Source organism: Amblyomma mixtum, chromosome 6 (genome assembly GCF_055824585.1).
Source record: "Amblyomma mixtum isolate Tamu chromosome 6, ASM5582458v1, whole genome shotgun sequence".
Classification (NCBI taxonomy): Eukaryota; Metazoa; Arthropoda; class Arachnida; order Ixodida; family Ixodidae; genus Amblyomma; species Amblyomma mixtum.
Window position 1 is genome coordinate 158170674 of NC_143017.1, and position 17279 is coordinate 158187952.

Consider the following 17279-nt stretch of genomic DNA (forward strand, 5'->3'; position numbering starts at 1 on the left):
TGTGATATACCCGTTAAACGATCGAGCACTTAATTAACACATGAACTGCAGTAGTGTATTAAATGACTTTCTCTTCGCGCCGTTTTTCTCTCGGTAAGCGAGTTGTCAGCAGTGATGTGCAAGTACGAAGCCGCGTCTAGACCAAGTTGCTCGAGCTTGTTGCTGACGTTGCTGAGTGGACTGCGTGCGTGTCATACTAGTAAAAGTAGCGTCATCATTAGCCATATGATATGCTTAAGCTGTAGACAATTCCCTGATCAAGAATAACGGGAATAGTTTAGAGCATAGTACAGGTTTGCCGCTTGCGCTTGGCTTCAAAACTTGCTCTGCAAGACATGATGGTGAGTTTGCGCTCAATTACGCGCCTGTTATTCTGTTCTCGGCACACAGGCATACGCGAAACCCACAGCACGTGCACTGTAGAACATTTGTTGCCCGTTTTTGAACTATATGTTCACTATGAAATGCTTTCGAGCTCTTAAGACGGAACGAAATGAAATATCTATGACAAGTGTAGACTCGGCGGCGGCGTGCGCGCACCAGCGGATCGGCTGGCATGCAGTACCAAGCTGCGCCGCCGGTGCGGGTCAAAGCCCTTGCGCCTCTGCCGCCACACGGCTGCAGATGTCTTGCCGCATTGTGCCGCGCGAAACATGCTAATTTTATACATTCCGCGTGGATAGCAATGGACGGGTTTTTTTTTCTTTAATGTAAATTATGTATAGGCGTTGGTTCAGTCCCATTGCCTTATCACTGATATCAATTCATCTGCCGGACATTATGTTGACGCTTCGGTACTGATCACAAGAGTATGAGGAAAATTGGAAAGGGTGCAGTAACAGTCTCACATCTATTAGTGGTAAATTGGTTTTTGAGGAAAGGAAATGGTGCAGTATCTGTCTCGCATATCTCGGCGGACACCTGAACCGCGCCGTAAGGGAAGGGAGGAAGGTGGGAGTGAAAGAAGAAAGAGAGAAAGGTGTCTCCGGAATAATTTCGACCACCTGGGGATCTTCAACGTGCACTGACATCGCACAACACACGGGCGCCTCTTGCGTTTCGCCTTTTGAAGAAATGGTACAGTATAACTGTCTCATTTCTTGGTACACACCTCAACCGCATCGTGACGGAAGAGAGGAAGATGAGGGTGAAAGAACAGGTGACGAGGTTGAAGTTCCAATGTGGACGCATCAACCACGACGTGGGAAAAGGGATGAAGGAAGAAGTGAAAGAAGAAAGAGGTGCCGTTGTGGAGGGCTCCGGAATAATTTCGTCCACCTGGGTATCTTTGGCGTGCACTGACATCGCACAGCACACGGGCGCCTTTTGCATTTTGCCTTGATCGATATCCGGCCGCCGCGGTCGGGTTCAAACCGGGTACTCCGGCTGGGTATGCGAGTGCCCTAACCGGTGAGCCTCCGCGGCGGTTGGCGGGTGAAATGCAGGGGAACGCAGGGAGCGCCTAGAACTGCGCTGTGAGGGAAAGGATGGGAGGAGAATGAAAGGAGGCAGAGAAGAAGAGTGCATGCAGTGCAGGGCTCTTGATTAGGTTGGACTAGGAGCTTTATGGGATAGCATTAGATTGTCTTCTAGCAAAAACCACCGGGTTTCTCCTATTACGATTCGTGGTAGCAGCACCCCACCGCTGCCAACAGTTGTTACGGCTCAGGTAGCATGGTCGTGCCGGAGAGGGGATGAGGAAGGTCGGAGACGAGGTTAAGGGAAATACAAGAAGAACTTTATACAAGTGAATTTACATTATATACAAAACAGCAACTGAGAGAACGTCTCAGTAAGAGAGTCTCAAAACAAGGAGCAGGAGGAGGAGGAGGAGGATAAACTTTATTTTCGTCGACAGATGTATCTGACGGTGTGGGGTTAGAGCCCCATCAAGTGGCCATGAGCCCGTGGCGTTCGGCGACTTCTAGGGCTCTTGTCACAACCCGGATCTGTGTGTCCGAGTCGGAGCTGAGCAATGCGGCCTCCCACTGGTCTGGATTCGAGAGCTGCAAGCCTCTAGGGGGGTAGTCCCGAGGGCAAGCCCACAGTATGTGGGATAGAGTGGCATGTTGGCCACACATTTGACAGGAAGGGGAGTAGACCCCAGGGTATATGCGGGCATATATCGCGGGGTTGGGGAAGGTGTTCGTTTGGAGTTGCCTCCACGCAACTTCTTGGGGTTTGGTGAGAGAACTATGTGCGGGGGGATATAGAACTCTACCTAAGCGGTAGTGCATGGTTATGTCATGAAATGTGACCATACGATCTCTCGCCGTCCGCAGGACGGGCGACACCACAACCCGGTCGACGAATCCTCGGGCATAATTGTGGGCCGCCTCGTTGCCTGGATGCGACGAGTGCGCAGGGACCCAGATCAATTGGATCGGGCGGAGTTGAAGTTTGGTGGAGTGGAGGAGAGAGAGGGGGACAGGGGAGACCCGGCCTTTGGCGAAACTACGAATCGCCGATTTAGAGTCGCTGAAGATGGTTTCTGCAGAGGTGGAGACCATCGCCAAGGCTATGGCCGCCTCCTCGGCCTCTTCAGGCGATCTGACGGGAATGGAGCACGCAACTAGCGGCCGTCCACAGTAGTTTACAACCGCGAGCGAAAAAGCTTCGCGGTCGGGGTATTCAGCGGCGTCGACATAGACTGCTGTCTGATCTGTTAAATATTTTTGTGCAGAGACTTAGCCTACTTCTTACACCGTGGACTTAGCCCTGTGCTTGCGGCGAGCGACATGATACTCTGGGTGCATATTTTTAGGAAGAGGGGTAACGATAAGGTTACTGTGGATATGGTGTGGAAGCTGGACCCTGTCGGGTGCGGTTGTTTCGAAGCGTATTCCAAGCTTGTCGAGTATGTGACGTCCCGTGGAGCTGTGAGTGAGACGCTCGTACTGAGAAGTGAGATGAGCTTCCGAGAGCTCCGTCACAGTGTTGTAGACCCCTAATGCCAGTAGTTTATACGTGGGGGTCCGGTGGGGGAGATGAAGAGCCGCCTTGTAAGCCTGTCGAATAAGGCAGTCAACGCGGTCCTGTTCCTGGGAGCTAAGGTAGAGGTAAGGGAGGGTATATGTGAGGCGACTGATAACAAACGCCTGAACAAGACGTCGGAGGTCAGCCTCTCGCATGCCTCTATGTTTATTAGCAATGCGACGAATTAGACGAATGGTCTGCGATACAGAGACTGTAAGTTTAGCTAGAGTGTCGGTGTTTTTCCGATTGCTCTGGATGAGGAGCCCCAATACCCTAATGGTGGATACTTCGCGTATGGGCTGACCACTAGCAGTAATGCAGATGGGAGGATGGCCGTGGAGGACGGGTTGACCTCGGATGAGCAGCAGCTCGGATTTCTGAGGGGAGCACGAGAGGTCGGCTGCGGCTACATGGCGCTCAATGACATCGACCGCTTGTTGAAGTGCGGATTCGACCTCAGCATCGTTGCCTGTTGAAACCCAGAGGGTAATGTCGTCTGCGTATAAGGTATGGGATAGCCGGGGGATAGCGTCTAATTTAGAAGGTAGCGTGAGCAAGGCGACATTGAAAAGAAATGGGGAGAGAACGGATCCCTGGGGGGGTGCCATTGCTACCGAGGTTTATAGGGTCTGAGAGGAGAGAGCCAAAGCTAAGTTCAGTTGTACGACCAGAGAGGAAAGTACGTATATACTCGTAGGTACGGTGACCAGGATTTAATAGGGAGAGGTTAGTGAGAATAGCTCGGTGCGAGACGCTGTCAAATGCTTTAGTTAAATCAAGCCCTAGAATAGCCTTTGTGCCCGCTCTGGTAGAGGGGCACAGTATCTCTCGTGAGAGCTGGAGCATAATGTCTTGCGTAGAGAGATTTGAGCGGAAGCCAAACATGGAGCGAGGTAGGAGATGGTTATCTTCAACGTAATTATTGAGACGGTTGAGAATGACGTGCTCCATCAGTTTCCCAGCACAGGAAGTTAGGGAGATGGGGCGGAGGTTTTCGAGAGCTAGTTGTTTGCCTGGCTTCGGTATGAAAGTCACGCGTGAATGTTTCCATGCTGCGGGGATTGTACCCTCTCTCCAGCAATCATTCATAAAGGCAGTGAGGGCCTCAATGGACGGGTCATCTAAATTACGGAGAGTTTTGTTGGAAATGCCGTCCGGTCCCGGGGCAGAGTTAGGACGGAGCTGAGTGAGAGCAAAGCTACATGACGATGAGCTCGATGGTCAGGAGCTACTCGGCCGCACTCGGCGCCGAGTTTTACATCGTTTCTTTTCCCTGGACTTTTCCCTGGAGCGTTCCCGTGCTTTTCATGTGGTCGCATGTGCAGGGTCGCACGTGTGGTTGCACGCGCAAGTCCGCGCGGTGTAGGGGAAACGGTCGCTGACCACTTCTTCCTGGAAGACGTATGCTGCTGTCAAACTTGATGACTGGACCCGGATGACACCCGGGCCCCTTGGAATGTCAAGTACTGCCGTCCGTGGCAGTTGCGGGGTGGATGACTGACGCCGCTTCCGTGGCTAATTCAAGCGTTGACCCCGCGTGCCTTTCGTGACTCATCGGTATTCCACTGCAACCGCGCCGATTTTTTTCTCACGACGAAGGCGAAACGTAACACTCCGTAACGGAATTTCCTGATTAGTCGAGAAGATGGTGACGTCCTCTGCACCGCTAAATTTGAAAATCTGAGGACTTGAGAATTCCAGCATCTTCCACTGGATTATATGGTATTTTACTAACGCGATCCACTCTTCCACCTTAATCCACCCACTAATCCCCATTTAGCATACCGCATTTAGCATCCCCAGAGATTTAGCATACCGGAGACGTATACCGGTTTTACGTACGCTTGTTGCGCATGCCTGGCCTGCCTGTTTCTACCTGGCCACGCATTTTCCCCTGCGCATGCGCAGCTGCCTTAAAACCGGTGTACGTCTCCGCTAGTACGTCTCCGGTATGCTAGATCTTTCTATTGTAGGCATCGTTTTTGCGGTTATAAGTTGCTGCAATTGGGAATGTTCTGTGGACTTGGGACTAAGCGCTCTATGGGTGTGTGGCGCAACCATTCTCAGGAATTCGGGACAAGCGCCGTGCACCGTGCACGGCGCTTGCACAGGCTTCCTCACAGAGCCACACGGCTTTGAACGTTCAGAAACAGCGCGTTATCATTATCCGTGACGTAAGGAAAAAAAAGGGGCGGGGGGATGACCGAGTGGCTGCAGAACAGACCGCTACTACGCTTAGCGGCCCTGGCTGTGCGCCGTCCCGAATTCCTGGTAATTTATTGTAGACCGAAAAGTTCGAAGTTTTTCTTTTTATTAGCGCGGGATCAGGGAGGACAACGCTGCCTGCTGTGTCGCCTAACTGTTCGATTCTTTTGCCTTGTTGCGTGTCGTATCCGATTCTGCGGCCTTTCTGTCTCCCTTACTGTCTCGTCTCTCATTTTCATCCCTTGCGTCACTGCGCGGTTTTTGCGGTTATAAGTTGCTGCAATTGGGAATGTTCTGTGGACTTGGGACTAAGCGCTCTATGGGTGTGTGGCGCAACGATTCTCAGGAATTCGGGACAAGCGCCGTGCACCGTGCACGGCGCTTGCACAGGCTTCCTCACAGAGCCACACGGCTTTGAACGTTCAGAAACAGCGCGTTATCATTATCCGTGACGTAAGGAAAAAAAAGGGGCGGGGGGATGACCGAGTGGCTGCAGAACAGACCGCTACTACGCTTAGCGGCCCTGGCTGTGCGCCGTCCCGAATTCCTGGTAATTTATTGTAGACCGAAAAGTTCGAAGTTTTTCTTTTTATTAGCGCGGGATCAGGGAGGACAACGCTGCCTGCTGTGTCGCCTAACTGTTCGATTCTTTTGCCTTGTTGCGTATAGCGTATGAGCGCTTACGTACGCTATACGCAAGCATTTAGCGGGAGGTTACTGTGGAAGTCGCAAGAACACTTTTAGTTTACCGTAGAACCGCACGAACGCAACGATAGCTAAGGCCGCGGTGGCACCATCTGGTGTGATACTGTGAAAACATTTTGTGTCGTATTTTTCGCGGTTAGCCAATGCATTGGCCAAGCTGATCCAAGTCGTATCACGTAGATAGCTCGTTGCATGGCGTCCCCGATGAGTCGCGCACTGCGCAGTCGAGGCATGGCCTAGCTTTTTTTAAAATTTTTTTCGGTAATCGAACCGAGCAAGGTTTTTTTAAGAGCGTCATGGTATGTACTACTATTCTCTCCGACCCCCATTGCCCTACAGCCGAAACGGCCGAAACGGCTACTTTTGGCAAGGCTAAGACTATCTTGGCATAAAAATCCAAATCAAGCCAATCCACAGTCGGCGGTGTTGTGATAGGGTTAGTAACGACGGAATCGTTACACAGAATCCAAAATAGGGCAAGTTTATCACTTATTCGTTCTGCTGTCGGCGAGAGGAGGCAAAGCGAATATCACACGTTCCATTCAACGGCAACGAATGTGCCTAAAAACCCAATAACATGACATCTTCTCTCCGAAGCGGGCGACGTGGGTGCCGCCATAGGCAACCTGCAGTGTAGTTTGCAGGTACATGTGGCGCCGTCTCGTGGCCGAAGAGACAAGCACTGAGTAGGCAGCTCGGCGCGGCCCGACCGGCTCTGCTTCCTGAGGAAGGCGCAAACAGCGAGTTTGTGCAGCTTTGCGGATTTTCTGGAAGCTTTACCTCGGCCATCCTACGCCATGGATGTCGGTCGCACTCGGGAAAAAAAACAACCGGAGATACTGTTGCGTGAAGGACTGTCATACCCGAGAAGGGAACGGAGACGTGAAGCTGTTTCGTTTCCCTGCAAGGCCGTACGGGTCAACCCGGCGACTGAAGTGGATCGTCGCAGTGCGTCGTGTCAAGGAAGTTGCACTGGTGTTATAATTCACGTGAAGCTAAGAGGAGAAAAAAAGTATAAATGTGGAGCGGCTGAATGAAGCTATAATATTGAGCGTTCATTAAATTCGCCGCTAGTAGTTCTCTTGCTTGGTATCGTCGAATTGCGGTCGCGCTCCCGCGTTGAGAAGCCGTTTTCTGGTTCTGTCAGAACAACGGTCTTCAAATCAGGATTCGTCGCGTTCGAAAGCAGGGCTCTTGGTCGCGGTTTTGTCCTATACTGGTACTCAAGTACGTGCGCTCAACGTTAGCGCGTACGTGTCGAGGTACCATGAATTAAAGGCAGCACGCCTCGCGGGGTGAGTCGCAGGTGATTAATTCAGGTCCCACTCCCGTATGTCGTTCCCTTATGTGTTTGCCCGTCTCGCGCAGATTTCCATGCTTTGCCTAAGGGGTGAATTGATTTTGCAGTGCTTTGTGTCATACAAATTTGGTTGCATTATATTTTAGTGGTGAAGACTTCTTCAACTGCAGCCCAAATGACAACACAAAAATATGTTCAAAACACTTTGTCCGTGGTGAAAACAGTACCACTGAAACGCATCCCGGTTAGCTCCCGACAAGCAAGGTCATACATGAAACTGCCCTAACATTATTAACAACCTGAATTCAGCTGTAAACACCTCGATACCGCGGGAGTCATAAAGAGGCTCACTGTGTGGTTGCTTGGACGTTCAGTCTGGGCTCGATAGATGCAATTCTTTCTGTACACCCACCACTGTTTACTGTGCTTTCGATTACACGCTACGGGAAAAATTCACATAATCACGGGTCCCGTGCATCTAAACTTTGTCCCTTTATGTTTTTCAAAATCTATTTTCCAGATCAGTTACCAATGCAAAGCGGCGAGACGGTTGCTTACACATGCACTGTACATGCACAAGTTGAACGTCGTACACGTGTTTGCCCCGCTGAGACTGACACTTCGCCGAAATTTCAGCTCCGTCCGTTTCCTTCACTGAGTGAACATGGTTGCTCTCGTAAAGGCGACATCCTGTTTAGAGCTCCGGTTGCCGAAAATACACACCGATGGCATCAATAGGCTTGAATCCGCAATATAAAACAACCGACATTTTCAAATTCCTACTGGGCATGCACGCCGCAAAGAACGACCGCCTACCCAGTACCAAAAAAAACATATGGTGGCGGCGCTGTAAGCAGCGCGACAGCGGCGCCGCCTGGCTATTGCATTTTGCCTATGTTGACAACGCTATTTTTCTTGGCGTACGCAAGACCACGCACGCTAAATTCGAAAAATAGCGTACGTAACGCGAACGTACGTAAGCCATCGGTTTGAAATAGCGTTTGGCGCATGCGCAGTACGACTGACGCTATTTTATAGCGTACGCTATGCCTTTGCGTATGTCTACGTACGCTATACTAAAACTCTCTAATGGCCGTCGTGTTTATAGGCTGGCTGTGTCAGCAGCTGCGAACATCTAGAACTGGAGAGTTGAGATCTCGTACACGCTTTACCCACTGTCCAAAAAGCAAAGTGTTTGGGGGGTTGCAAGACGCACATCACATTACATATACCCAAACACATGCCCTCTATGCAGGGAACACTACCCACTGTATCACACTACGTGGGCTTGCACGCATGTCGCGCGGATGGATGGATGGATGGAAAAAACTTTATTTTAAATAAATTGGTGTTCGTGACCCTTACGGGTCACTGGGCGCCGTGGTCGATCCTTGGTCCAGGATGCCGCTCTTGACTGCTGCCATCGTGGCTTGGCGCACAAGGAATCGTTGCGTGGAAGATCCCAAACCCACAGGCTGAGCAGTGGGAGGCCGTGCTGTCCAGCTCAAGCCTAGGGCACCAACAAAAAAACTGGTTCAACGGGCGCAGCAAACAGCTGAGGCCGTAGGAGCCCTGGACTGAAAGCCCCACCAGTTCATAGGGGGCAAAGCCCTTTACTGAACAAAGTTTGCCACCACCACCACCGAGGGCTTTGAAACGTCTTCTCTCCTCCAGCTCCTGACGAAGACAATTCGTCTTGTCGAAGCTCTGGCTAGCGAACCGACACTCGCACTTTGTTCATTTTGTTTTGTGTTTTCAAGGGTCCCACCTTCGTGGTCGCGGCTTTTTCTCCCGCTCTTTACCGAATAAAATGTCAGTAATCATCATCTTCATCTGCCGTGAATTCCATCCTCCAGGAAAGAGAAGGCGGGAGAGCTACGGGCGCAAATCTGACGTGTGCGCACGTGCGAAGCCGATTGTGTGCGAGCCCGAGGCATAGTGTCCACTTGAGTGACGGGAGGACTGATGTGCCTGCATGTTATGTTTGGCAAATGTAACACTGTCAGCAAACTGTGCACTGCTGCTGTTGTTTTCAAACTATTTTCAGAAACAGTTTCCCTGGACAGCAGCTTCAACGAAAACACTGATCGTGTTCTTTCGTGAACATGAGAACCTGTACAATCCTAGGCACAAGCTGTACAAAAACCGGATGCTTCGTGACAAGCACTTGGCCACACTCTCTGCAATCATTGGTTGCACACGTAAGTAAAATATCTTTTTCTTAAGCCTATATTCGTACACTTTTTGCCAGATTACAGGGGGCTTGCTTCTGGAATGCAAAATTGCGAAAAATTATGCGTCGGTTGCTACCGCGAGGCACAAAAGGACTTGTAATTTCAGACAACGAAGTCTCACACTGGGCAGTTTAAAACATTTTCTGCTTCTTGTTAAAGGGGCTGTGAAAGGGGGTCTCAACGAAGATGCGATATGCCTAGAATGCTAAAGGACGCAGCGTCACAAATATCCTCCAGCAAAAATTTGTTTGATGCGCTTTGTGGAAGCTGAGTTATTTGTAGTCAAAATTTCCATTTTCGCATCTTCGCGCCTTTCCCTCTCCTTTCACGCTGAAATGTCGGTCCGCCGGCTCCACTCCATGGAGGAAAAAAAAGGGAGCGTCCGGCGACAACCTTGAAGCCTAGTCTTAACAAGTAAAGATATAGCAAAAAAAGGAGAGTGTGTCCCCCCGTGATCGCACCACGTGATAGCGTGCGGTAAAGTCTAGCCCCGCTGCGCGCGCGCATGCGCCGATTAGCGCGGCAGACTAAAGGCCGGTTCACATGCAAGCGACTGAGCGATTGAGCGACGTGTCGCAGCGAAAATTTCCAACTTGTTGAAACCTCGCCGCTCGTCGCAGCGACGACTCAAAAACAGGTTTTTCCGCCGCGGCGACAGGATTCGCTAGCATTTTCGCTGTCATGTGAAACAGGCTTAACTGTAGATCAACTTCCTTGCTGTAGACGCCCGCGCCGCGGGTCGCGCATACGCGCGCACTAAAACATACCGGAATCAAAACATAAAGGACCGGCTCGGAGAGCGAAAAACTGAGGGAGAAAACGACTTCAAAACACTCGGCTTGCGAACGCTGGCCGCGTGACGTCATGCTCCCTCAGTTTTTTTTCCTCCATGCTCCATTCTCTCGGCCCCTCCGCTGACGCGCGTGGGAATTCCCCTGGGGGCGGAGCCAACGCCTCCTAAACTGGTTTGGCGTCGACGGCGCTGGCGCGGCGAACCAATTATGGCATTCCGCTGCTGACGTAAAGAACGCTACATGACGCAATGCGCGCGGATTCGGGTGAAAGCTCGGCACTGCGGGTCGCCGCGAGGCGCGGGAGCGGTAGTTCTTAAAACTGTTTTGTAAATGATCAGCTGGCTTTTTAGGTCTTGTACGCGACATGAACGCTGGGTGGCCTGTACTGTACAAAATGCAAACATTTTACAGCTGACCTCCAACACCCTTTTCAGGCACCCTTTAAGTATGGTGCATGCAAAATGTTTGCTCTTTTTCTGAACGCTAGGTCATTTTTGTAGGAGAGAGCACGCAATCTGTAGTGCGTCCTACTCAGCAAATCAGTCAGTTCCTCACAAGATGCAAACTACTTTTGTTCCCTGATTACATTTTTAAAAGTGGGGCGACACCAAATTTTTTAGTTTGTTTTTGCCCTGGAATGATGCGCACGACACTGCAACATCACGTACGACACGGATCGCGATATGGAATCGTCAGCGCTTAATAAATAATTTGTAATTGGATTCCTTTCCCTCTATAGTTTCAGTTATTGGAAAGGGTTTGCGAGGTCACAAGTATGATATCACGAGGCATACAAAAACTGCGGTATAACCGCTGCTTTGTCGTTTTAATTCATTCAAACTCTTATAATATGAGAGCAAATTACTCATTGGCATCCACCCAAGCGTAGCCATACGGCTACAAAGGAAAGCTGTACAGCTTCCACAGAAACTTCGTAGTTAAAGAAAAATTAGTCCTGGTCCGGGGTTCGAACCCGGAACCACCTCTTCACCGGAGCAGTCGCTCTAACAACTGAGCTAACCGGTACTTTTTTGTTTTTACTGAACTGAGCTAACCGGGACGGCTAGCATATGTCAGGGCGAGGGCGAATTGATCAGTAACTCGAAGCGGGAATAGCGTTAGTCCAATGTTTTAGGGGAATGCCAGGATGCCAATGAGTAATTTGGTCCCTTATTACAAATTTACTCCACCTTGCAGGTTTTCCCTAAAGAATTTGATCATTGAAACTCTTACTCTAATCTACTTGAAAAGCTGAAGGACTAGCAAGAGAACGAGTACCTATTATATTTCTCTTTTGATATGACTCACGTGGTCTTGTGTTCAGTCGAGACGTCGCAAGTCTTTCAACTGCCGAAACTGCATGCAAGAAAAAATTTCACGTGGTGGTTTTTGTTTATTAATGTCTCACGCACATTCGAAAGCAAAAATACACAACGATGGTTTTGGTGTTTCCATCCCCTTAAATTCATTTGGCATCTCCGGTGATAGCACACCTTGCGTTGCCGATATCGTTCTTGTGAGTTCTTGTGAGTGCAGCCTTACCCTAAAAACCATAAGTATCTAACGCCTCCCGCTTCATTTTAATCCCGTTTTCCCTCCTTTTGGTGAATTAACTCTGAGCGTAATTTTTTTTCTCTTTGCCATCTTTTTAGCCGAGGAAGCCAAAGCTCGTTTTCGAAACCTGCGAACCTACTTCTTTCGAGAAAACCAAAAGGTTGCCGTCTCAAAGAAGTCGGTCGGCGCTGGCGGCTTGCCGTACTGCTCAATGTGGGAGTTCTTCGATGACATGACCTTCCTCAGACGCTGCCACCATCCTCGTTCTCCGGCAACCGCGCTGACTAGCGATCTTCAAGGTGACGACGAAACGGACGCCATCACGGTTACGGACGAGACCAGTAATGACGCTGACGATGCTCCGGAGCCTGGCGGCTGCAGCCGGGAGACTGCGCCTGAGTCGCCTGCCGAGGATACGTTCGACAGCGTGAGCAACACCGCTGCCGAAGCACTGACTGTTTTGTCGCAGGAACCTCCGCAGAAGAAATGGAGGAGGCAGTTTGAGAGGGTCGAGCTGAGGAGTGAAGAGGTAGAGCCTTCTCATCCAATGACATCCTGGAGGGATCCGGCAGACGACACTAAAGACGAAAACTTTTACTTCGCCATGATGCTCGCCCAAGAGCTTCGTCAGCTTGAGCCAATGAAGAGGGACATGTTAAAGGTCAGGTTGATGGAGGATGTATTCCAAGCAAAGCACAACGTCGTGTTTCACGGGCCATCGTCTTCCTCCAGCCATCATTTCCATGAATGAACGACGGCACATGTTTCACTCCCCATACCCATCCACACTTTCCTTATGGCGCGATCCAGGCGTCCACCGTAAGTGAGAGTTGCAAGTCACTGTGCGCTTCCAGCGTAGGATGTTTGCCAGCTTACCTCGTTAGGTTCTCGACTAGAGGAACGAAACTTCTTTGAATGTGCAGTGCCTCTTTTTTATTACTTTCGTATTGTCACTCATTTCTTGCCTTTTCTTTCTTCCTGTTTAACATAACTAACCGCGCTACGAAGCTCATGTCCACTTCTTTAGCGAATCTTTCAGTTGCTCGACATTCGTGTACTGTGCGATGTCAGTAAATGCTAAAGAACTTCAGGTGGTTAATTATCCGGAGCCCTCCACTACGGCGTCCTTCATAGCCCGATTCGCTTTGGACGTTAAACACAAACCAGACCAAACCACATTTCATAACTGTCCTATGTTTTAACTTTTGCTGTTGATGTACCATGAGGGTGTATTGAATAAAGTTCAGCAGGCTTGACCACACCGTTGTAAACATATCTACAAAATTGGTAACAAAGTTTGCTCGGGGCGATGACAATGAGTTTTCTGCGTCCTCAAGTACGGTAATGACCGTTATAGGGCAGGTTTTGCTAAGGCGTAAAGCTTATCATTTTGCCGTGTAAATATGTGAATGATAGGCGTTCGGTTTGCCGCGTACGCGAAACAGAACGAAGCGGCAACGGCGAAGATGCCGCCATGTTGCCTGACCATGCCACGCTATTCCGCCGGTTTGGGTTACCGTCGCCCGCTTGCCCATGTCGTCTACTCTTCATTGCCCTTCGTCTTTGTTCCGCTAATTCTGCAAGAGAAAGACCCAAAGGGGCGTGTGCGTTCTGCGCATGCGCGCTGGCGAACTTGAAAATAGATTTGCACCGGAATGAAATGTATGGCTGCCAAACGTGGTGGAAGTAATCAGGAACGAGAGAAAAACCTACAATATGTTTCGCTAGAATATGGTAACCTCCAGTAACCCCGGGATCTACCGTGAGTTTTTAACGCGAGAGCGTTGAAGCTTCCATAAGATTAGAGCTTTTTTTTTTTTTCGAGTTGGCAAGTGTTAACATAAAACCAAGGCTAAGAGATCGCCTCTGTCATTGTGGCCATTGAGCTCATTGTGGCGGTAGGCGTATTACCGTGCACAAAACCTTTGCGTCAGTTGTCGCTACCTGTATATGTAAACCAAAACAGGAACTAAAATATTCGTTACTCACCCGCAGGATTTCGTTTATTCTACCAAAGCTGCACAAGCATATGTGGATCTTTACTAATTCTTCAAGTTATTGCTACTAGTTTCAAGTAAAGTTATTGGTGTGCTGATGCCCTTGCAATATTGATCGGTCACTTAGGTTGCTCGGTAGTTAGCATGATGCCACTAGATCTGTTACGAATTTATAATGCAAGCCACAAAACTTTTTAATGGCTGAGCGCATTTTCCTTTTTTTTTTTGTCTACGCGGATCTTGAAGAGCAGCAGGAAAATGCTGACCACCAAGAATTGTATTCTTCATGCAAGAGTAAAAAAAGCTTAGGAACGATCAATTCGATAAATGCGCAGGAAATGGAGTATTCTTTCCCTCGCCAGTCAATTCGCCAATTCTTGTTAATATAATTCTGATTGCATACTCATTCAATTTTATTCGTAATCGCTTCTTTTATTAATTTTTGCTGAGTCATTCTTAGTACTAGGTATCACTCTCCCCTACAAGTGGAGAGGGTGACTGCTGTCTCTCCACTTGCCTACAGGTGGAAGCTTCATACAGACTCCACCGCTTTCGCCGGACGGTTTTCACCTTCATGGTAACTTCTAATGCTACAGCATTAAAACAAATTTATTTACAGTGAAGAAACACACTTAGCACATTCTTGTCGATGAACATGCGCCGATTACCCGCAGTGGTAGCGCATGAGGTCGAATCGGGCAGCTCACCCGGTGACACAGTAGGCAAGAAATTGCGCTGAAGGTGTAGACAGAAATCAGTGCGGTGAAACGAAAACAAGGCGCGGCCTCTGGCATCCTTGAATTTCCTGTTGCAATCATGCGAGATATTTGTACAATGGCATCTGATGAAGTGCTTCGTTCTTTGGCACGTGTGCGGAAAGAAGGTTGCTGACCTGAATGATCTTGTGCAAATTCGACGCTTTAACAGCAAGAAAAACCAGGCCTTTCGTAAAAGTACATGCATTGCATTGCTAAGAAGCAAGTGAAGTGCGAAACAGCTATGCAGGTATAAAATGTGTTCTCACGATTGCTGTGAGGGGGAAGCTTCGTTGCCGAGCGAAATGAGTGCCCAGTGAGCGTACAACCTACAACCGTTATTTGCGCCTTACGAGTAAAGTCTTGTTGCACGACAGATACAGTTAGCAGAATGCATCGACGTTGCTCATCTTCTCTAGACTCTTTTAAACCCCCTGGGTAAGTCTGCAAAATTTATGCGCGCAATAAAATAGAAACCAAGCAAGGCAGTGTTACTTTATATTACCCTTACCCTTGTATTTCAGTTTCGTGACAATTCTGTGATCAAGCAGGACTCTTGTAATGAAAAAAAAAAGTAAGACTGAAAATTGGTGGTACTCTGGCAAATTTCTTGCTTTGTTCACAATACGCATGGTGACACTAAATGTTGAGAGGCCAGGCATAATTTTGGATCATGGTTTGGTATTTGAGACATTGCCGCGTTTATAGGTATTTGTAATCGTGTGCTCGTGTAGGCTGCCTGCGCCGCTTAAAACGTGGAGCGCGGGCGAATAATTTGAACAAGTTGCTGGCTCCGAGCAGAGTCGCAACATTACACAGGCGTGCCAGAAAGTTGTGTTTCGCGTTGTGAGGGTGTAGCCAGAATGCGACAGCTGTCAGAATATGTGCAGAGGGGTCAGTTTTCTGTAAAACGGTTGAACGCAGCAAGCACGCGAAACAGTGTTGCGCCAACAGCACTGCCTCCATTCTCATCGTACTATTCTCAGCGTCAGTGCCATCTGGCGCGACGTAAGTCGCACACAAACACACTTCTTTTTAAGTCGCGTATTTACACACAAACTTAAACAACAAACACCAACGAAGAGCAACAAAAACACGTTAATTTCTTCACTTACAGAGGGCAGTGCATTCGCATTGCACAGAACATCAGGCAATCTCTGTTGGCGAAAGCAGTGCCTGGTAAGTGAAGCATTGCAAAAAACAGTCGTGCCACGTATTTCTACAAATAATGTACAGGAACAGGGTGGCACTGCGGGTGCATTGTCCTTGGTTGGCTCTGTCGCTGTCACACGGCCGTTCTGTCGGCGCACGAGAGCTGTAATTGGAAAAAAGTGCTGTACACCTAAAAACGGCGAGTGATTTTTACACAGCCGGCAGGAAGAACCACACGATTGCCGTGTCCTTGGTACAGGCTGCCGCGCAGCAAACTCGTCCTTGTGCTGCTTGTTGTGCTTTCGCTACCACTGTTCAGGTCTTCATTGGGGCTTGTTTCAGGCGTCACTGGTCACGAATTGTCCGGTGCGTACGCGGAAACGGAGAAGGCTATTTGCACACTGTTCGTATCACTGGTTGTGACTGTGATAATCTAGGTCCTGACTCAAACGTCATCCACTGAAGCCAAAGCTAGTCCTCCGTCGGTCCAGATATGTTTACTGAATAAAGCGATAAAATTGGATTTGAAATACACGAGCCTTAATTGCGGAAACTTCAGCCCGCTGAATTTAACCAAGGGAATTGTTTACGTACCAGTCGTAGATGAGTTGCGTTTGCGCAAATTTGTCTGAAATAGCTGATTATGTGCACGAGATATTAATTTCGGGCAAGTTTCTTTGGCGGTTTCTGGTCGTGAATGATACTGTACATATGTACTGCAAAATACTTATGGCTTTTCTTATAAAAAAAAGTTCAAGGTGGAATGAAACTCTACCGTTCTCTCCATGACAGTTCTTACAAACGATGGTCCAGCGAGACCTATGGACTTAAAGCTAGAGCTTCATTCTACAAAAATTAAGCGCCTGGCTTTGCCAGCCTCATAGCCTGTTCAGGTTTTTTTCGTTGCAAGTCTATCACAGTCACACGCAACAGTCTCACGCTGCACTAGAGTCCGACACGTGACGGGTTCGCCGCAGCCGTGACGATGATCGCGCCGTACGCCCTTGTGCGGAAGACACGTTCAGTTGTTGACGTAGATGTCGACCCAGTCGACGTACTCCGAGACCCGCGTGTAGACTCCCGGCAGGGAAGGTAGCGCGCACTGAACTCCCCACGAGACAAGACCGATGAGGTAGAAGCGGTCGTCCTTCTTGAATGTCAGCGGACCACCTGAGTCGCCCTGTAAAGGTAGGGCATGCGTGCATTGAGAAAAATACAATTGGGAGTGGCCTCCATTGTCGTGCTATTTATTGATCGCCTCTAAAGCGCGCTCAGTCATCACAGCGAAGTCGGCGACTTCGGGTACTCTAACCATATTGGCGTCATGTACTTAACTTACCGGAATTGGTATTGCATGCTAGTCGTACACCTAATGCTTTCAATTGTCCAAAATCGCTTCTCTATGATAGAACACCAAGATGACAATAATATATCGAGTGCGTGCTGAACGCCCGACAAATTGACAAGAATACCGCACCGATTTCATCTCTATGACAACGCAGAAAACTCCCCACAGCACAACGGCGTGCTGGAAATATGCTCGGCAAGAATATACAGCGCCCCCCCCCCCCCCCCCCCTTCCACCACCCCCTCCCCCCCACCCCAAA

The 17279-nt window shown here is 49.2% G+C and overlaps 2 protein-coding genes across 3 annotated transcripts in view; one reads left to right on the forward strand and one right to left on the reverse strand.

Moving 5' to 3' along the window:
- The first annotated feature begins 167 nt into the window (after positions 1–167).
- LOC149340952 (uncharacterized) lies at positions 168–13025 on the forward strand. Its single transcript, XM_089549890.1, has 3 exons — positions 168–341; positions 9234–9387; positions 11867–13025. Exons 1-3 carry the CDS (start codon positions 336–338, stop codon positions 12517–12519), a joined length of 813 nt encoding a protein of 270 aa, XP_089406016.1. The 5' UTR covers positions 168–335; the 3' UTR covers positions 12520–13025.
- Positions 13026–14324: 1299 nt separating this feature from the next.
- Positions 14325–17279, reverse strand: part of LOC149340953 (trypsin-1-like) — a 65490-nt gene continuing 62535 nt past the window's right edge. For both annotated transcript variants that reach the window (XM_089549887.1, XM_089549889.1), the window contains exon 8: positions 14325–16852. In XM_089549887.1, coding sequence (XP_089406013.1) covers positions 16694–16852 — 159 coding nt within the window. In that variant the 3' untranslated portion in view covers positions 14325–16693. The remainder of the gene's footprint in view (positions 16853–17279) is intronic.

What these genes read in the sequence shown, in the direction of transcription:
- LOC149340952 (XM_089549890.1), top strand. An exon ending in TGCAATCATTGGTTGCACAC is followed by an intron (nt 9,388 to 11,866) that starts GTAAGTAAAATA and finishes CCATCTTTTTAG; the next exon opens with CCGAGGAAGCCAAAGCTCGT.